General features: G+C 40.4%; 1 protein-coding gene across 15 annotated transcripts in view; it reads right to left on the bottom strand.

The window, feature by feature from the left end:
• GRAMD2B (GRAM domain containing 2B) overlaps positions 1-17,496 on the bottom strand; it is a 111,920-nt gene that overhangs the window by 53,903 nt on the left and 40,521 nt on the right. For 5 of the 15 annotated variants that reach the window (XM_080804522.1, XM_080804511.1, XM_080804514.1 and 2 more), the window contains exon 1: positions 16,453-16,728. The exons of 4 other annotated variants lie outside the window; for them this stretch is intronic. In XM_080804522.1, the coding sequence (XP_080660648.1) occupies positions 16,453-16,516 (64 nt within the window). In that variant the 5' untranslated portion in view covers positions 16,517-16,728. Of the gene's footprint in view, positions 1-16,452; positions 16,729-17,496 lie in introns of those variants that run through there. 6 more of the 15 variants (XM_080804519.1, XM_080804513.1, XM_080804512.1 and 3 more) reach the window with 3 other exon arrangements.

Raw genomic sequence — 17,496 nt, 5'->3', positions numbered from 1 at the left:
AAAACTCTTCATAGTGTAGGGATAGTGGGAACATACCTCAATACCACAAAAGCCATATACCAAAGACCCACAGCAAATACCATTCTCAATGGGGAAAAACTGAGAGCCTTTCCCCTAAGGTTAGGAACACGACAGGATGCCTACTATCACCACTGTTGTTTAACATAGCACTAGAAGTCCTAGCCTCACAATCAAGCAACAAAAATAAATAAAAGGTATCCGAATTGGCAAAGAAGAAGTCAAACTCTCACTCTCTGAAGATGACATGATACTCCACCTCAAAATTGCTAGAAATCATAGTGGAATTCAGCATGGCAGGATACAAAATCAATGCAGAGAAATGAGCTACATTTCTATACACTAACAGTAAGACAGAAGAAAGAGAAAATAAGGAGTCAATCCCATTTACAATTGCACCCAAAACCATTAAGATACCTAGGAATAAATCTAAGCAAAGAGGCAAAGATCTGCACTCAGAAAACTTAGAATACTCAAGAAAGAAATTGAGGAAGACACAAAGAAATGGAAAAATGTTCCATGTTCACAGATTAGAAGAACAAACATTGTTTAAATGTTTATGCTACCTAGAGCAATCTACACATTCAATGCAATCCCTATCAAAATACCATCAACTTTTTTTCAGAGCTGGAACAAATAATCCTAAAATTTGTATGGAATCAGAGAAGACCCCAAAATGCCAAAGGAATGCTGAAAAAGAAAACCAAAGCTGGTAGCATCACAATTCTGGACTTCAAGCTCTATTACAAAGTATAATCAACAAGACAGTATGGTACTGGCACAAAAACAGACACATAGATTAATGGAACAGAACAGAGAACCCAGAAATGGACTTTAACTCCATGGTCAACTAATATTCGACAAAGCAGAAAAGACCATCCAATGGAAAAAGGACAGTCTCTTTAACAAACAGTGTTGGGAAAACTGGACAGCCACATGCAGAAGAATGAAACTGGACCATTTCCTTATACCATATACAAAAATAAATTCAAAATGGGTTAAAGACCTAAGTGTGAGACAGAAATCCATCAAAATTCTGAAGGAGAACATAGGAAGCAACCTCTGTGACCTTGGTCTCAGCAACTTCTGGTTAGACACATCTCCAATGGCAAGGGAAACAAAGGCAAAAATAAACTATTAGGACTTCAAGATCAAAAGCTTTTGCACAGCAAAGGAAACAGTCAATAAAACCAAAAGACAACAGAGAGAATGGGAGAAGATATTCACAAATGTTTTATGAGATAAAGGGCTAGTATCCAAAATCTACAAAGAACTTCTCAAACTCAACACCCAAAGAACAAATAATCCAATGAAGACATGGGCAGAGGACATGAACAGATGTTTCTCCAAAGAAGTCCTACAAATGGCCAACAGACGTGTGAAAAAACACTCAACATCACTCAGCATCAGGGAAATACAAATCAAAACCACAATGAGACACCACCTCACACCGGTCAGAATGGCTAAAAAAGTCCAGAAACAACAGATGTTGGTGAAGATGTACAGAAAGGGGAACCCTCTTAAATTGTTGGTGGGAATGCAAGCTGCTGAAGCCACTCTGGAAAACAGTATGGAGGTTCCTCAAAAGTTCAAAATAGAGCTACCCTATGACCCAGCAATGGCACTACTGGTATTTACCCTAAAGATACAAATGTGATCAAAGGGGTACCTGCACCCCAATATTTATAGCAGCAATGTCCACAATAGTCAAACTACGGAAAGAGCCCAGATGTCCATCAACACATGAATGGATAAAGAAGATGTGGTATAAATATACAATGGAATACTACTTAGGTACCAAAAAAAGAAATACTGCTATTTACAACAATGTGGATGGAACTAGAAGGTATTATGCTATGCGAAATAAGTCACTCAGAGGGGCACCTGGGTGGCTCAGTGGGTTAAAGCCTCTGCCTTCGGCTCAGGTCATGATCTCAGGGTCCTGGGATCGAGCCCCGCATCGGGCTCTCTGCTCGGTGGGGAGCCTGCTTCCCCCTCTCTCTCTCTGCCTGCTTCTCTGCCTACTTGTGATCTCTGTCTGTCAAATAAATAAATAAAATCTTTAAAAAAAAAAATAAGTCACTCAGAGAAAGTCAATTATCCTATGATCTCATTCCTATGTAGAATTTAAGAAATGAAATAGAGGATCATAGGGGAAGGGAGGGGAAGAAAAAAAAAAAACCCAGAGGAAATCAGAGAGAGAGACAAAACATAAGAGACTCTTAACCATAGAAAACAAACTTTTTGAGGGTTGCTGGAGGGGAGGAGGGTGGCAAAAAAGGGTAACTGGGTGATATATATTAAGGAGGGCAGGTGATATAATGAGCACTGGGTATTACATAAGACCGAGGAATCACTGAACTCTACCTCTAAAACTAATACTACACTATATGTTAATTAATTGGATTTAAAATTTTTTTTAAAAAGGCCCTATCACCCATGATGAAGCTGAGATAAAGAAAGGCTCATGTCTGAGCCAATCACATTAACCCCTCAGTTCCCAATTACAGGCCCTGCTTCTGAATCTACCATGATTTTTTAACATTCAGTTTTGGTTGAGCTTCAGTCATGAACAGCTGTGGGGATAAAAGCTCAGTTTTCATCATGTCACTGTTCCAGGGTGGTCATTATCTTTCTAATTTTTTCAAAATAAAGTTCTCATGTCTTTGTGTGTGGGAACCACCCCCCCCAACCTTGCACTGTATATGAAATAGAATTTAAATTAGAAAAAAAAACCAAACCAAACCAAACCAAAAAACCACTTTCCTCTGACCTCACTTCCTCTAGTTACCTCCCTCCCCTTCCTTCATTTCCCAGTGGAGTCTCTTGAAACTACAGCCTATCCATGCTGTGTCTGCTTCTTTATTTCCCATTAATTCACTACAGTCTGGCCTCCATTTTCCATGCTCCACTAAAATTTCCCTAGCAGAGTTCCCTGGTGATCTCCGTATTGCTAAATGTCAAGGGCTCTTCAGGAGTTCTTCTGATGCTGTTGGTAGCACCTGCTCATTCTATGCCTTGGGATTCTTCTTCCCTTGATCATTTTTTCATGATTCTATTCTATGCATTTAATATTATTATTGCTTTGTTTTCTGCTGTGCCACTTATTTTTACTTCATCTTTGTGGCCTCTTCTTTTGTCCTTCATCCTAATATAAAATCATTTCTAGGTTCTCTCTTTGGGACTCTACTCTTCTCTCCATTGGAAAATTTCAACCATTCTCATGATTTACTTTATTTACTCAGTCCCCACCCTGGGCTACTTTCTCTTCAGCTAGTCTTTTAAAAATAATTTGTACAGATTCTTATTTATCACAATAGATTGAAATTCATATTTAATGTCATAGTAAGATATTGCTCAAATTATAGTGAAATCTGTTCTAGAGGGCAGGGTCCATGTCTAATGCAACTTAATATCCTTATAACATAGTCTGTGAATCTTAATAAAGGAAACCTCATGGAAAATGGAGTCAGGAGGCTAGAACATAAGGAGCTCAAGTTGTACCACTAGTTGCCCCACTTTGCAGACTCAACAGAAAGAGACAGACCTTGCATTCTCCAAAGGAAAAAAACCCATTTTACTACCACAGCAGGAGGTAGGAAGATTTTCTCCTTGCCTGGCAACAGCCCAGCCAATGAGAGACTGTTGCCAATCAGCCAGAGTTTATACCAGTGGCCTTTTGTTTATAACAGCCCCTCCCAACTCCCCTATTTTCTCTGTAAAGGAGCATTCCTTTCCTTTGTTCTATGGACTTGCCTGTGGCATTTGCTAGCATTTTACTTGTCCCAGATTGCAATTCCTCTGCTGTTCCTGATTAAACCCATTCTGATGGTAAAATAATTGCTTATTTTATTTTAAGGCGGACAGTACAGTACCTAACAATAGTAAGTTCTCAGAATATGTGCTAAATTCAACTACTGGTGTAAATAAAAGTACTTTAAAAAATATAAAATTTTTTAAAATGCTAAAGTAATTATTAATTTGAAGTAGTAAACAAGTATCACTGGCTTCATCTCTGAGGAAAAAGGCTTTTTAACCTTAAATTTTCATCTGTATTCCAGTATAATATACCATTATTTTCAGACCTGAACTACAGCTGAGAAGCTTGCAATTCTACTGGTAAGAAGTTTGGTCTCCCTGTGTGTTATGGGTTTGACATTAAGTTAATTGATTGGACATTTCTACTATGACTGGTCCAGAAGGCATTGTGACCCTGTCAGCTACATCCAAAGGGCAAAGCAGGGATGCAACATGAATGTTGATAAGTATCTACAAATTTGTGAGAGGACAGTCTAGGTATGTACAAATGGCAATCCTGCCTTAGCCAGGTGTAAGTTTACCTAGGGAAAGGAAGGAAAAAGATAAAAGAGGATAAAACCAAGTAAGAATGCAAGGATTCTATTCATACTCAAAAAACTCTCCTTGGTTTGTTCCAGTCTGATAGAATTCTTTACACAAAGGCTACAGCAGAGTGCAGAGAAGTAGGGCAGTTTCTTCAAAGACTCTTCCTTTTCAGGTTGGAAGCAATCTAACAAATCAGGTCATTCAGCCCTCCTTCTTTACAGAGGAGGAAAGTGAAGACCAGAGTGAATGACTTCCATAAAGTTCCAAAGATTCAGTAGCAGAGCCAAAGCCAGAAGTGAAGACCGAGAACAAAGCCAGGAAGAGCATTCTAAATGGGGGCTCCAGGTCTGCCCCGACTCTTTTTAGTTCTCCTGGCCCCCACCATTCGAGCCACAGAAAACCTTTACATACGTGTCAAAAACATGATTCTGAACTCTCAAGCAACCTATCTTTGTTCTTCCTTCTGTCTGGAATAATTTTCCCCCTCCAGCTGAGACCAAATTCTTTATTGCCCTTCAACCACACTTAAACATCACTTCTTACTTCAGCTCATCTAAAAGAAAACAAATTGCCTAAATGTCTGTTCCCATTAGCAGTAGACAACTACTGTGAAATTTCTATCACATGGTATTAGTTATATGTGTGCACCCATACCCCCACTCTCTTCTCCTCAGACTGTGAGCTCCAAAGGCCACTGCACACATGTCATTTAGCCTTGTATGCTCAGCAGAGAGTAAGTGGTAGGCAAATGTCTGTTGAATTCCAGTGGATTACAGAAGAGCAAAGACAAAGCATATACAGGTTACCAAACACTATAGCATTAAAATCAGGTATCAGGTGAAACTGCTTTGCTAATAAACCCATTTGGATCAAAAACTGGGAATGAGAAAATATGCTTATCTTTAAGAAGGCTCTAGGACTGGGGCGCCTGGGTGGCTCGGTTGTTAAGCATCTGCCTTTGGCTCAGGTCATGATCCCAGAGTCCTGGGATCCAGCCCTGCATCGCACCCCCTTCTCAGAGGGAAGCCTGCTTCTCTCCCTCTCCCACTTCCCCTGCCCGTATTCCTTCTCTTGATGTATCTCTCTCTGTGTCAAATAAATAAATAAAATCTTCAAACAAACAAACAAACAAACAAACAAAAAGGAAGGCTCTAGGACTTAACAGGTAGTAGTAGATCAATCATCTCACAGATATTAACTAACAGGGGACACTTAGACAAAAGTGGAAAGCTTCACACTGAAAATTGATGGCCATCCTGTGGAAAAGTCGGGAGTGATGCCTGGCATATATGAGAAAAGTTCATCTGGTGTAAACCTCTGCTATGGAGAGAGGGCCTGAAAAAATGTAATTAGCATACAAATTCCCTTAATCTATAATGGCAGACAAGATAATATAAGAAGATTGTGACATGTGAACTTCACTTAAACTAAACTGAGGGCAAGTTTTTCACAAATTGTTTTCCCTAATACATAGAGAATACACTTCAATGAAAAGACATCACATGCTACATTTGTATACTCAAGTATTTTTTAATGCTTATGATATGTCTAATACCTACCTGGGTATACTGTAAACACTAAAAAATGATTTTAGGACAGAATAAAAACTGTAATATCTTCCTGTTCTCATAATGAGGTTACAAAATAATGACCAGAATTTGGACATATAGAAACTAGGTTGTAAATATCACTAGAAACTTGGTCTTATTATTCTATAGTCACAACTTGTTTTTGGATCAAAAAGGATCCTATCCAAAAGTGTTTTAAAGGTATTTAATTTATCTTTGTCCACCTTATTCACCACATTTGGCTTCAGGTTGTTTCTAGAAATTGAATTCATTCTCAAAGGACAAGGATTTGCCAACCTTATGACTATTCAAAGAATGGGTTCCAGGCTTTGGAAGTAACTCTGTAAGAAGAGTTTCAAAAAGGTTTTGTGCAATTGCAGCATTTTTGGAAAAGTTCTTGGGTTCCTTTGGTGACTACTTTTAAAGAGACAACATTCACATGTTTTTATAACAAAGCAAATCACATTACTTTGTAGAAACACTCTGTGCTTATGCAAGGAAGAACCCAACCATGGTTTTTAAAAACCGGAATCAATGAATGACTATTGCACAAATCACAGTAGAAAGCTGAAACTGCAATGATCAAGTTCCTGGCGGTCAGGTCTGAGCAGAAGGAGCCAGACAGGGATGCCTGTGTCTCACAACACACAAAGTCCCAGTGCCCCAGAATTCGCTGAAGATGCTCCCTCTATCTACCCTGTCCTACCCTGTCCTCGGCATAACATTAGAGATACTTTCAATGTTAGAAGTGTTGAATGGAAAGGAATCTTGGATTTATAGTTGAGAAAACAGACTAATCAAAGTGAAGAGATCTACTCAAGGATCAGAGACACTTCATGGAGGTATTCTGCCTTCTGTGTCTTTACCCTTCCTAAATCTATTGAGGTTGTTTAAGTAAGGAACCATCTAACGGGGCTGGTTCAGATTAGACTGCTGGGGCATTTGAATTTTGGCTTCAACACTTCAGAAGCTGCTATGATCTTGGGCAAGTTGCTAAGGCTCTGTGAGGCATAAAATGCAATGAGAACCGTACCTACCTCATATGTAAAAGCACTCTGGTGTCTACCACATAACAATGATATCACACCTCATCTAAGCTTTAATATATTTTCAGAAGCTACCTTGTCTCTCCTTTGAAAAAAAATTTAATCTCAAAATATTCCTTTCCTTTGCTTTTATTTTCCTTAGGGGCAAAGGCCATATGTTCTTCATCATGGTGACTGCCATGACACGCAACATGGTACCCAACATACAGAACTACCTAGTCAATGTCAGTTGAAAATAGGAGCAAATCTCTGTTATTATCAGCTGTTAAATATTGCCTTTCTCCTACGCCACTGATTATTCTCTCATTTCAGGTATTGATGAAAAATCTGATGTTTTGATTTTAGTATCTGATTTCCACAAAGGTGCTGTGATTCTCTGTAAAATTTTTAGAAAAGATTCTGATCAAGTCAAGAGAACAAGTGTAAGAAATCTACCAACTTCATGTGAAAATCAGTCTAACTTTATATACTATAGAACTTTATTCTAAGAGGAAAGGAAAATATTCTTGATGTTTCCTGTAAGCTCTTGCAAGACCACATTTTATGTTATGTAGCATATTTAAGCTGTTAGGATCAAGTGAGGTGCTATTTTCCAAAGATTTATAGAAACAATACTGTGATAATAAAAGCTGTCACAATGAATTAGTTTTTCATCACTGTTATCCTATAGCAACTCAATTCGCAATACACTCTTTATGGGACTACACCCTAGGGGTTTCAAAATAATTTGTAGGATCCCAAGATCATGGTCTTCAGGTAATAATCCCTAATAGTAAAGGACACAAAATTTAGGCTATTTTTAAGGTTCTTCCCAGTTTTTAACTCACTGCATGAGATGGAAGACATAATTTGAAAAATCCAGAAGATAACAAATAAGGGTATAATGATAAACCTGATATATAAGGACTTAAAGAAAACACCAACCTTTACATACAACTCAGTATCTCCATGAGGGAAGAGGCATGTCTGCTAAACATTGCAGTGTCAGAGACTTCACTGACAGCATACAGAAGAGCATATGGAGAGAAGAGGGGAAATAGAACAGGGAACCAGGGATCCAGGGGACAAATAGAAGATTGTACACATTAATGTTAAATTAGCATTTTTTCTTTCTCGTTTCCATGTACCTCAATATCCCTCCTGAGTTCTTCTTTCTTCTCTCCCCCCTCCTTACTCACTGTTGCCACCTTCACATTTCCAATTCTCCGCTCAATCTCTTCTTTTTTAAACCCATCTCATCACTATTGTATCCTCCATCTAGTTGTTCATATCGCAGCCCAGCTATGGCTACCTCATCTCATCAACGGCCTGCCTAGTGTCCTTCGTTTAGGAGAGGGGAACAGAAGAGGAGAGAATGTTTTGATAACTGGAGGATGGCGCAGTCAGAAATCAGACTCTCCATAAAGCCACGTTGCTAAGATCCACTCAAAGTCACGTTCTGGATTTATTTATCCTTCAATGCTAGAATTGAGGAGGCCACTTTATTGGTAGATAACTACTTTGCAAAGAAGTTTCAGAAAACAGTGCTTTATGAGAATACCGTCTGCCATTTATGTAGCTCATGTGCTAGGTATGCTGTCCAAGTAGAGTATGATCACTCTTAGTCCTCCCACGGTCTTTCATTTTACCAAGTCCAACATACTTACATGCATACTGGGAGGTGAATATTCTAAAACAAATCAAACAAACAAAAAAAACTTGATTGTGGCCTTAAGTGCCAACAGCAAGAGAATACAAAAACCTCAGCAAGCAGTTACTTTTGAGACAAGGGCATTTAACGTGGGAGACAGGAACAAAGCCCTCACTTTTCATTTTGTACACAGCTTACCTTGTTTTATTTTTCTAACCTTATACACATATTGCTTTAAAATAGGCCAACACAGATGGAGGAGATTATGGTCCAGTTTTTAAATTTCTTCTATTATTCTGTCATGAAATATGTGATAAATGTTACATGACAAATTTAAGAGGTTGTAAAAAATGTACCCAAGTATGACAGCCAGAGTTATCTTTGTTAACATTGTAACAACTGTTCACATCTTCAATAACACTGCAGTTTGGAGGAGTTTTCAAAATTGTAAGTATGAATGTTGCTCAGTTAACAATCAACAGATGTTTATTATGTTACGGAGTATAAGTCACTGATCTACCTTTAAAGTGCTTGGAATTTTGCTTCCCTGCACTGTGAAAGCATTTTCTCTTAAATCTATACCATTTTCTCTTAAATCTGTCACACATTGCTAGGAGAAACATCAAATGGTATAGCTGCTTTGGAAAAAGTCTGCCAGTTCCTCCAACAGTTACAATATGACCTAGCAATTCCACTCCTAGGTATATACTCAAGAGAATTAATAGCATATGTCTACACAAAGACTTGCATGCAGTCACAGCATTATTCATAATAACCAACACGTGGAGACAAGCTAAATGCTCATGAACAAATGAAGAGACAAAATGTGGCATATCTATATAGTGGAATACTATATAGCAATAAAAAGGAATGAACTGCTGACATAGGCTACCTCACAGATGAACCTCAAAAACCCAATGTTAAGTGAAGGAAGGCAGATATAAGAAATCACACACTGGGGCACCTGGGTGGTTTAGTCAGTTAAACATCTGCCTTCGGCTCGGGTTATGATCTCAATATCCTGGGGTCAAGCCCCACATTGGGCTCCCTGCTCAGTGGGGAGGCTGCTTCTCCCTCTCACTCTCACACTCTCTCTCTTATAAATAAATAAATCATAAAAAAGAAAAAACCACATATTATACAATTCTATTTATATGAAATGCCCAGAAAAGGCAAATTTGTAGAAACAGAAAGTAGACAAGTGGCTACCTGGGGCTAGGTGGGAATGGGGAACAAATAGGCCTAAGGAATCTTTTTTTTTTTTTTTTTTTTTTCCTCCCCACCCCCGGCCTAAGGAATCTTATTGGCGGGGGGTGAAAATGTCCTAAAACCAGGTATGCCAACCAGGCACACCACTCAGTAAAGTTACTGAACTGTACACTGGAAAAGAATAAATTTTATGATATGTTATATATATCTCAATAAACTTGTTAAAACTAATCTGCCTCTTGAGACATCATGTCCCTTTCTGAATGGGACACAGAGTGACTGATAACAGCATCCAAATTAGTTTCTCTTACAGAATGCAGTTGAAGTTGGTTCTGCTTCTCTGCTAGGAGTAAATAATCAAATTTAAGTTCAGATAAAAACACCCGTGTCCTTTGAGGAGAAAGAACGGTCATTAAGGTGACTGTGACAGAGTCTTTCTCGAGGACCTCTGCTTTACGCCACTTGAAAATGTGTGAAATGCCTAGAGCTGAGCATTTAAAGAATCAGAAAGATGGTCAAGCAGAGTTCTACTGGAGTGCAGCAAATGAAAAACAATCAGCAGTTTAAAGATGAGAAGCCGCAAGATAAAACTCAGTGCCAGGAAGCAGGATGTGAAAATCAATGGCTTGTAGATAACTGTCCTGGACAACAGATGGGATAACAACCAAAGCAGTAAGCAATATTTAAATAAGCTGGTAGGTCACTGAACAATTACAATAGGAGATCTTTTAGCATAAACTAAAAACCAAGCTGCTGTGTTGGTTTCAAGGAAATGCTCAGGTACCCTCCCGGAGTGTCCTCAAGGTCTAGCTGATGTAACAGAGGCTCACTGACTACATCATGGGGGCATGAGACTATCAGGCAGGCCTGTTGAATTTTGATTAATTTAATTACTTTTTATGTCAGCCTCCCTCCCTGCTACCAGCCTACCCTCTCTACCTCCAGGCTACCCTCCATTGCGCAGCAAACCCCAGACCTTCAACAGCAAAGATGAACATAGCTATGGTTACTGAGAGCACATGATGTCAGGCAGTAGGGGAAGTGAATTTCTTACATTTCTCATTTAAACATGAAAGCAAGTATCTGTGAAACAGCTGACTTAAGTTTTCCTCTTTACAGATGACAAAAGGGAGACTTAGTGGTGCTAAGTAACTGGCCAGGGTCACACTTCAGGAGACAGGAAAGTTAGATCTCAAATCCTTGTTTCCCGAGCCTACATCCTTAACGTCTTTATGAACTACCTTGATAAATCAGTGATCTCCCTGGATAGTACCCTCAAGTGAGAGGACTGATTTGACTCATTAAATCCCTTTCCAAGAACATTTTAGACCAGCACACTGTTTGATTTTTCTCCATCTTTTTAAACTCCTCTGATTGTTTCACTTTAATAAAATTTTAATGGTTTCTAATGTTACAGTATTTTATTCCTATTCCGAAGTTTCTATTAAAAAGTACACTAGATAACCTGTCAGAATTGGTGACCTGGAAATTAGAATTTTAGAAAAATGTGGACACACCCACACGTACACACACAGAAAGAGAGATAATACATAGGTAATATACAATATGGAGATTCTCTTTCTAAATGAGCACTTTGGAAGTTTGGAATTAAACAAGCACTAAGAAATCAAGCTATCCTCAAACATTATTTGTTTTTGCTCCTCTTGCCTCCAACACAAGACCACGTTTTAACTTCAACCCTTATTCTGTTTGTATGATTAATGCTTTTGTGGCAGGTCATTTATTTTTACTTGAATTCACTAATGTCAAACATGTTCCTAAAATCTTTATTACATCTTGCTAATACAAGAGTTTCCTTTTAAGGTAAATGTTTATGTTGTCCACATCCATCCTCTCTTTCTCCATATATATCCAATTGAATAAATGTCTAGAACTCTTATGTCTCAAATTATTAAAGTATGTTAAAAATTAAAACTGCAGGGACGCCTGGGTGGCTCAGTTGGTTAAGCAGCTGCCTTCGGCTCAGGTCATGATCCCAGCGTCCTGGGATCGAGTCCCGCATCGGGCTCCTTGCTCGGCAGGGAGCCTGCTTCTCCCTCTGACTCTGCCTGCCACTCTGTCTCCCTGTGCTCTCTCGCTCTTTCTCTCTCTGACAAATAAATAAATAAAATCTTAAAAAAAAAAAAATTAAAACTGCATTAGAAATATGCTACATGTGATAAAATTCATTATTTGAAATACGAATCAAGGTAAACTTTTGCCCAGAAATGTATCAGTCAATTTAGATCCTTTTTGCAATTCATTGAAAATAACTTAGCTGAGTGCCTGGGTGGCTCAGTCAGTTAAATGTCTTCCGCTCAGGTCATGATCCCAGAGTCCTGGGATCAGGTCCCACATCAGGCTCCTTGCTCAGCGTGGAGCCAGCTTCTGCCTTTCCCTCTGCCTCTGCTTGTTGTCCCCCCTGCTTGAGCTCTCTTTCCTTCTGTCAAATAAATAAATAAAATCTTAAAAAAAAAAAAAAACTATGAAAATAACTTAGCCAATAATAGAGATCCACAAGAGAGTTTATGAAATTGAAGTTTATCTGAGAAAATGTGTGTCAAAAAAGTTAGGTTTGTTACAAATGTCTATACATTGGGAACAGAACATTCAGAATGAAAAAAGTACTGAAAGGGGAAAACTAGGATCTCAAAAGGAAATACACAGGTAAATTAATGCATTTTGGTGATGAATAAATGTGCAGCCTCACCTCACTGCTAACAAAGATGAGTAATTAAGTCAAAATTCTCGGGCTGGTACCTAAAAATTCTAACTGCTACAGACAGAAAATTTTATTAAGAAACTTTAAAAGTAAGATTTCCCTGGAAATATTCAAGCGGAATATCAGTAAGTAGATTATATACCTTAATTAGAGGGCTGGGGTGTCAGCCTCTCTCACTCACTAAGAGACGGTCATTGGAAGAGATTATACATTGGGCACTCTGAGAAAATCAGTAAGAAAAAATGTGATGTGAGTCTGCTAATATGTCCTGGATTAGTATGTGAGTTAGTATCTGTTAACAACTTAAAATAGTACTTTGTACATAATAAATGTCCAATAAACATTAACTATTAATTAACAGCAATAATAGTGGCAGCTAAATTCTCTGGGCTTGATCACATGCATGCAAGGTGAGCCCAGATAAGGGAGAGTTAAGTATGGCCAGTTACAAGGAAAGGCTTTCAAGAAAGGAAATTTTGAGTTGACTTGTAGAAGTACACTGAGACAAAGAAAAGAGGGCATTGCTTGAGAAAGGAATTGAGGGGAGGAGGGAGTGAAGGGAAACTAACTCAGAAGTACATTTGGAGTGAAGGGAAACTAACTCAGAAGTACATTTGGTCCATCTGTTTCTTATTCTTCTGCACCCTCACCTCCTAAGTACAGGGCCACTAGTGCAACTGCTTAGCTATAAAGATGTGCATGCTAGTATTAGGAATGAGACTGAAATGGTTTATGTGTGCTCAGATCATGAAAGGTCTGAACTTCTTGGCAGAGGAGGGGAGGTCATGGAGGGCCATCAGAGATTGTAGAATACAGAAGTAGGGATAAAGTATTCAAGTTCAGGACTAGAGTGAGCTGTCCTGGCCCTGAATTTGAGCTGTTCTACGTTAACTGGGTCCCTGCCTAGTTGCTTAACTTCTCAGACCTTCCATGTTCTTACTTGTAAAATGGAGATGACAGTATGTGCCTAATCCTGTATGAAAATGAACGTGAAGTGTTGAGCACCCTGCCTGTCACAAAGCGAGGATTCTCAGTAAAGGCCAGCTATTATCAATTACGAGCCTAGGTTCTAGGTGATAAGGGCTGTGTAGGAAGACAAGCCATTCTAACACTAGAGAAGAAAATGTCCATCGGGACACTCGGACTCCAATGACTCTGAGCTTAGTGATAATTAATCTAAGTTACAAAGTTCAAAACCAAGAAGTTAGACTGGGTTTCTAAGCATCAAAATTTTGCTCCTCAAATGATTTCAAATATGTAATAATCACAATGCATGTAACACTGACAACGTATCTACCTCCCTCTTAAAAATCATTCTTATTCCATTACCAAAGCAAGAATTCAAAAGCTCAGGAAGTAGAGAGTGACTAAAGTTTTCGATTGACTCAGAAGTGACTACAACAGGCCTAGAAATTACCACTTTGTAACAAACAAAACAAAATAAACAAAAATCTCCATAAACCTAGAAAAATTTACTAAAGACTGCCAAATGGGCAAACATCCTAACTGTGGAGAGGATTCAGTTATAGGCCAAACTTTTTATAGAAGTATCTTGTTTATGGGTTTAATATGGCCAGGCACCCAATGTCCTCTGAACTTCAGTAATAGATACAGATAGATAGATACAGAAATATCTATCTATATATGTATGCGTCTCCTCAACACAGCTCTTGGGTTCCAGAAGGGCAGATACCACAACATCTTCATTCTGTATTCCCCGCCATTATGGAGCCAAGACTAGGTATTCCAATATTTGTTGAACTGAAATGAATTTGTCAAACTAGGTGTTCCAAACAAAGGTCTGGCTGTTTGGGTTCTTCTGCTTCAATACGGTTAAGATTATCTTCTATAAAATTAGTTTGCCAACATCTGAAGAGTTTTAAGTTAAGAGAATTCATCTAAACAGCTAACAGACTTTCTCAATCTACTAAAATGATATCCTTAACTGAGTAGACTATTGGGAATGTGAAGATGTAAAAATTTAGGAGCTGCTGGGTGGACCTGAATCATTCCGCTTTGTGTAACAGGAACATAACACTGCCTGCGGCTGACTCCTGGACAAGTGGGTCACAGTCCTGGGCTCCAGCCTTATTTGTGCCCCTTAATACTCCTGTCACCTCAAACATCTATCAAGGGCTGTTTAAAATGCTATGTATACCTGTTTTTAAGAGAAGCTTATAAAAGAATGATTAAGTGCAAAGAAGATAGATGGCCTTTGCTAGTTTACCTTTTTCTTGGGCTTGAACAATTAGAATAGAGTTAGGATTTTATTTTAGGCTAAGAAAACAACATTTTTAAAGGGTTATACCTATGGGATTTTTTCCCCCTCAATCAAGTGTTATCTATCATTGAAGAGGAAAGAGTATCAGCTTAAGTTGACAAAGCTGAGAGGCAGAAGAAAGGGTAGCCAAGGAAAGCAGACACTGGAAGAGAACACGACCAAAGCCTTTGAAATAACAAATCAAAGCAGCTAACAAAAGCTATTCCTCTTCCAAAACTTCAGCCCAAACTCTGATACACAGATGGAAGATGCTTTTATAAACACAAGTCTTTACATGGAACCAGGCTGTGTCATAAAAAAATGAGTACATGTTGAAATTAAGCAGATAGAAATATATTTTTTAGGTGCCGTCCAACATGGTACCAAAAAAAAATTTGGGTTTGTTCATCTTAACATTTATATATTTATCTTAGAATCATTTAAAGTTACAGTGATAAAGGGGCAGCTGGGTGGCTCAGTGGGTTAAGTCACTGCCTTCAGCTTAGGTCATGATCTCAGGGTCCTGGGATCAAGCCCCGAATTGGGCTCTGCTCAGCAAGGAGCCTGCTTCCCCCTCTCTCTCTGCCTGCCTCTCTGCCTACTTGTGATCTCTGTCAAATAAATAAATAAAATCTTAAAAAAAAAAAGTTACAGTGATATAGAAAAGAAGCGAATAATGAAAGATTCTTTTCATGTTTCAAACAAGAAGGTTTGGGGATAATAATCATGGAAATAATACTTGCAGCTTTTTTTAAAAAAAGCTATACAGGGAAGATAAATAAGTTTTACTACAGGAAGCTAATCCTTGTGACCAAAATATTTCAGTTTTCAGTTTCTAAAACCATAGGAGTTTATAGGCCCAACAATGTGCAAATCCTATTATGAACATGGATCCTTTAAGAAGATAGTCACAAAAAAAAAAAAAAAAAAAAAAAAAAAAAAAAAAAAGAAGATAGTCACAACCCAGTATTTGAAGTGTTTTATATTATCATATATTCCTGTGCTCCCTCATCCTACTCCTACACCCTCTCTCTCAAAAAAAAAAAAAAAAAAAAAAAAAAAAAGTGTTGAAGTTTGTGTCAAGTTCCCAAGCAAAGCCAGACCGTCTCTAAGCGGAAAGATAAAGCATAGTCCATGTTTTCCACCACTTTCCCCCTCTCTTGAGGGGAAACAGGAAAGGGGATGGGAGAAAGACACCCTGAAGCTCTGAATCGAACGACAAAACACACATCACCGCGACGGTAACGACCAGATGACATCTATGAGGCAACTTCACCTTCCCACACGTCACTAAGAAGGAGGGCAACAGAAACAAATGTTGGCTGCTGCTTCCTGACCGGCCTTAGAGATCTGACGGCTTGCCCCAGACGTCCCTCGGGAACGACCAACCTCCAGTCGTTGCCTTGGGGTCCAATCCCTGACATCCCCACGGGACTGCAAGTTGCAGCCCACTCCTGACCCACTACCGTGCCTTTTCCTCTAACACAGCTTCGGAGACGGGCGGGGGGGAAAAGGCGACCCGGCGCCACCGAAAGAATTCAAGTCACAGGGCCGTCCGTCCCCGCTCAAGTTCCACTCCAAACCGGTCCCCGGCAGAGACGTCTGGGCAGCGCGCTCTCGGCCGCCGGGGCTGGGTCCCCGCGGAGCATACTCACGGGGCTGAGCCAACTTTGCTCTCTCTCTTCGCGAGCACTTTGGCAGGCTTCGTGTCTTCCACATCTTGCTGTAGTTCGGTCATCGGGGCCGCCTGTGGAGGGCACCTTCAGGCGTCCCCCCGCGGCTGCCGGCGTCCGGGGCGCAGGCCCTGCGAAGCGCGCCTTCCCCGCGCAGTCCCCGCGCGCTCGGGAATTCGGCGCATCCAGGCCGGCCCGGCGCGGCGGGGCCGCCAACCTGGACACGTCCGGCCTGCGGCGATTGGTCGGCTCAGGCGTGCGAGCCGGGGAGGGAAGGGGCGGGAAGGGGCGGGAAGGGGCGGGCCGTAGCCGAGTGACAGCCTCTTGCACCAATCGGAAGACCCGGGACGCGCTCGAGGAAACCTGTTGAACTAGTCCGGGCTAGGGGGGAAGGCAGCTAATTGGCCACGCAGGTGGAACTGCGCCTAACTAGGCTCCGTAGATGTAACCTCCCGGTGTGGGGGGCTGTTTGCCTCCCCGACTGGAACCCGGGGGTTTGAGAAGCGGGCGGCCCCGCTGCGGCTCCAGGAAATGGTTACGCCTGCGCGAGGCGCTCTCGCACACAGATGTGCTGTGTGGGTTGGCTTGGGCCTGGCCTAAATGATTCACACAGGATGTTGCCTCATTGGGGACTGCTCCGTCGGGGCTTCATCAGTAGGTCAGTTGAGTGACAAAGGTAGTGAGACCTGGTTGTCTCTAGGGGTGGTCTGGTGAACCCTTACTGGGGCTAGCGGCGGACACGGGTGGGGGTGGGGAGGCATCCTCAAAACCGCCTTAGCAACTCAGCAGGGGCTGTGCCCCCGCGAAGTACAATGAATGCCTCTTCTTCCAGCGTTTTGGTGAGGTTTGAACGTGGTGAATCGGTCTGAAGTTTTGCATTTCAAACATCATTTATCGCGCAGGTTTTTGAGAGCTACCGTGTTCCAGGTATCGTTGTAAACATGCCCGTATTATAGCAAGTGAAGAATGTGTTGGTGGTTTTCTACTTCTCTCCGGAGTAGTTGAGAGTAAGAGTAGTTTTACTTG

Source organism: Martes martes, assembly GCF_963455335.1.
Source record: "Martes martes genome assembly, chromosome: 5".
Lineage (NCBI taxonomy): Eukaryota > Metazoa > Chordata > Mammalia > Carnivora > Mustelidae > Martes > Martes martes.
Note: the sequence above shows the minus strand (reverse complement) of the source record. Positions and strands in the feature narration are given on the sequence as shown.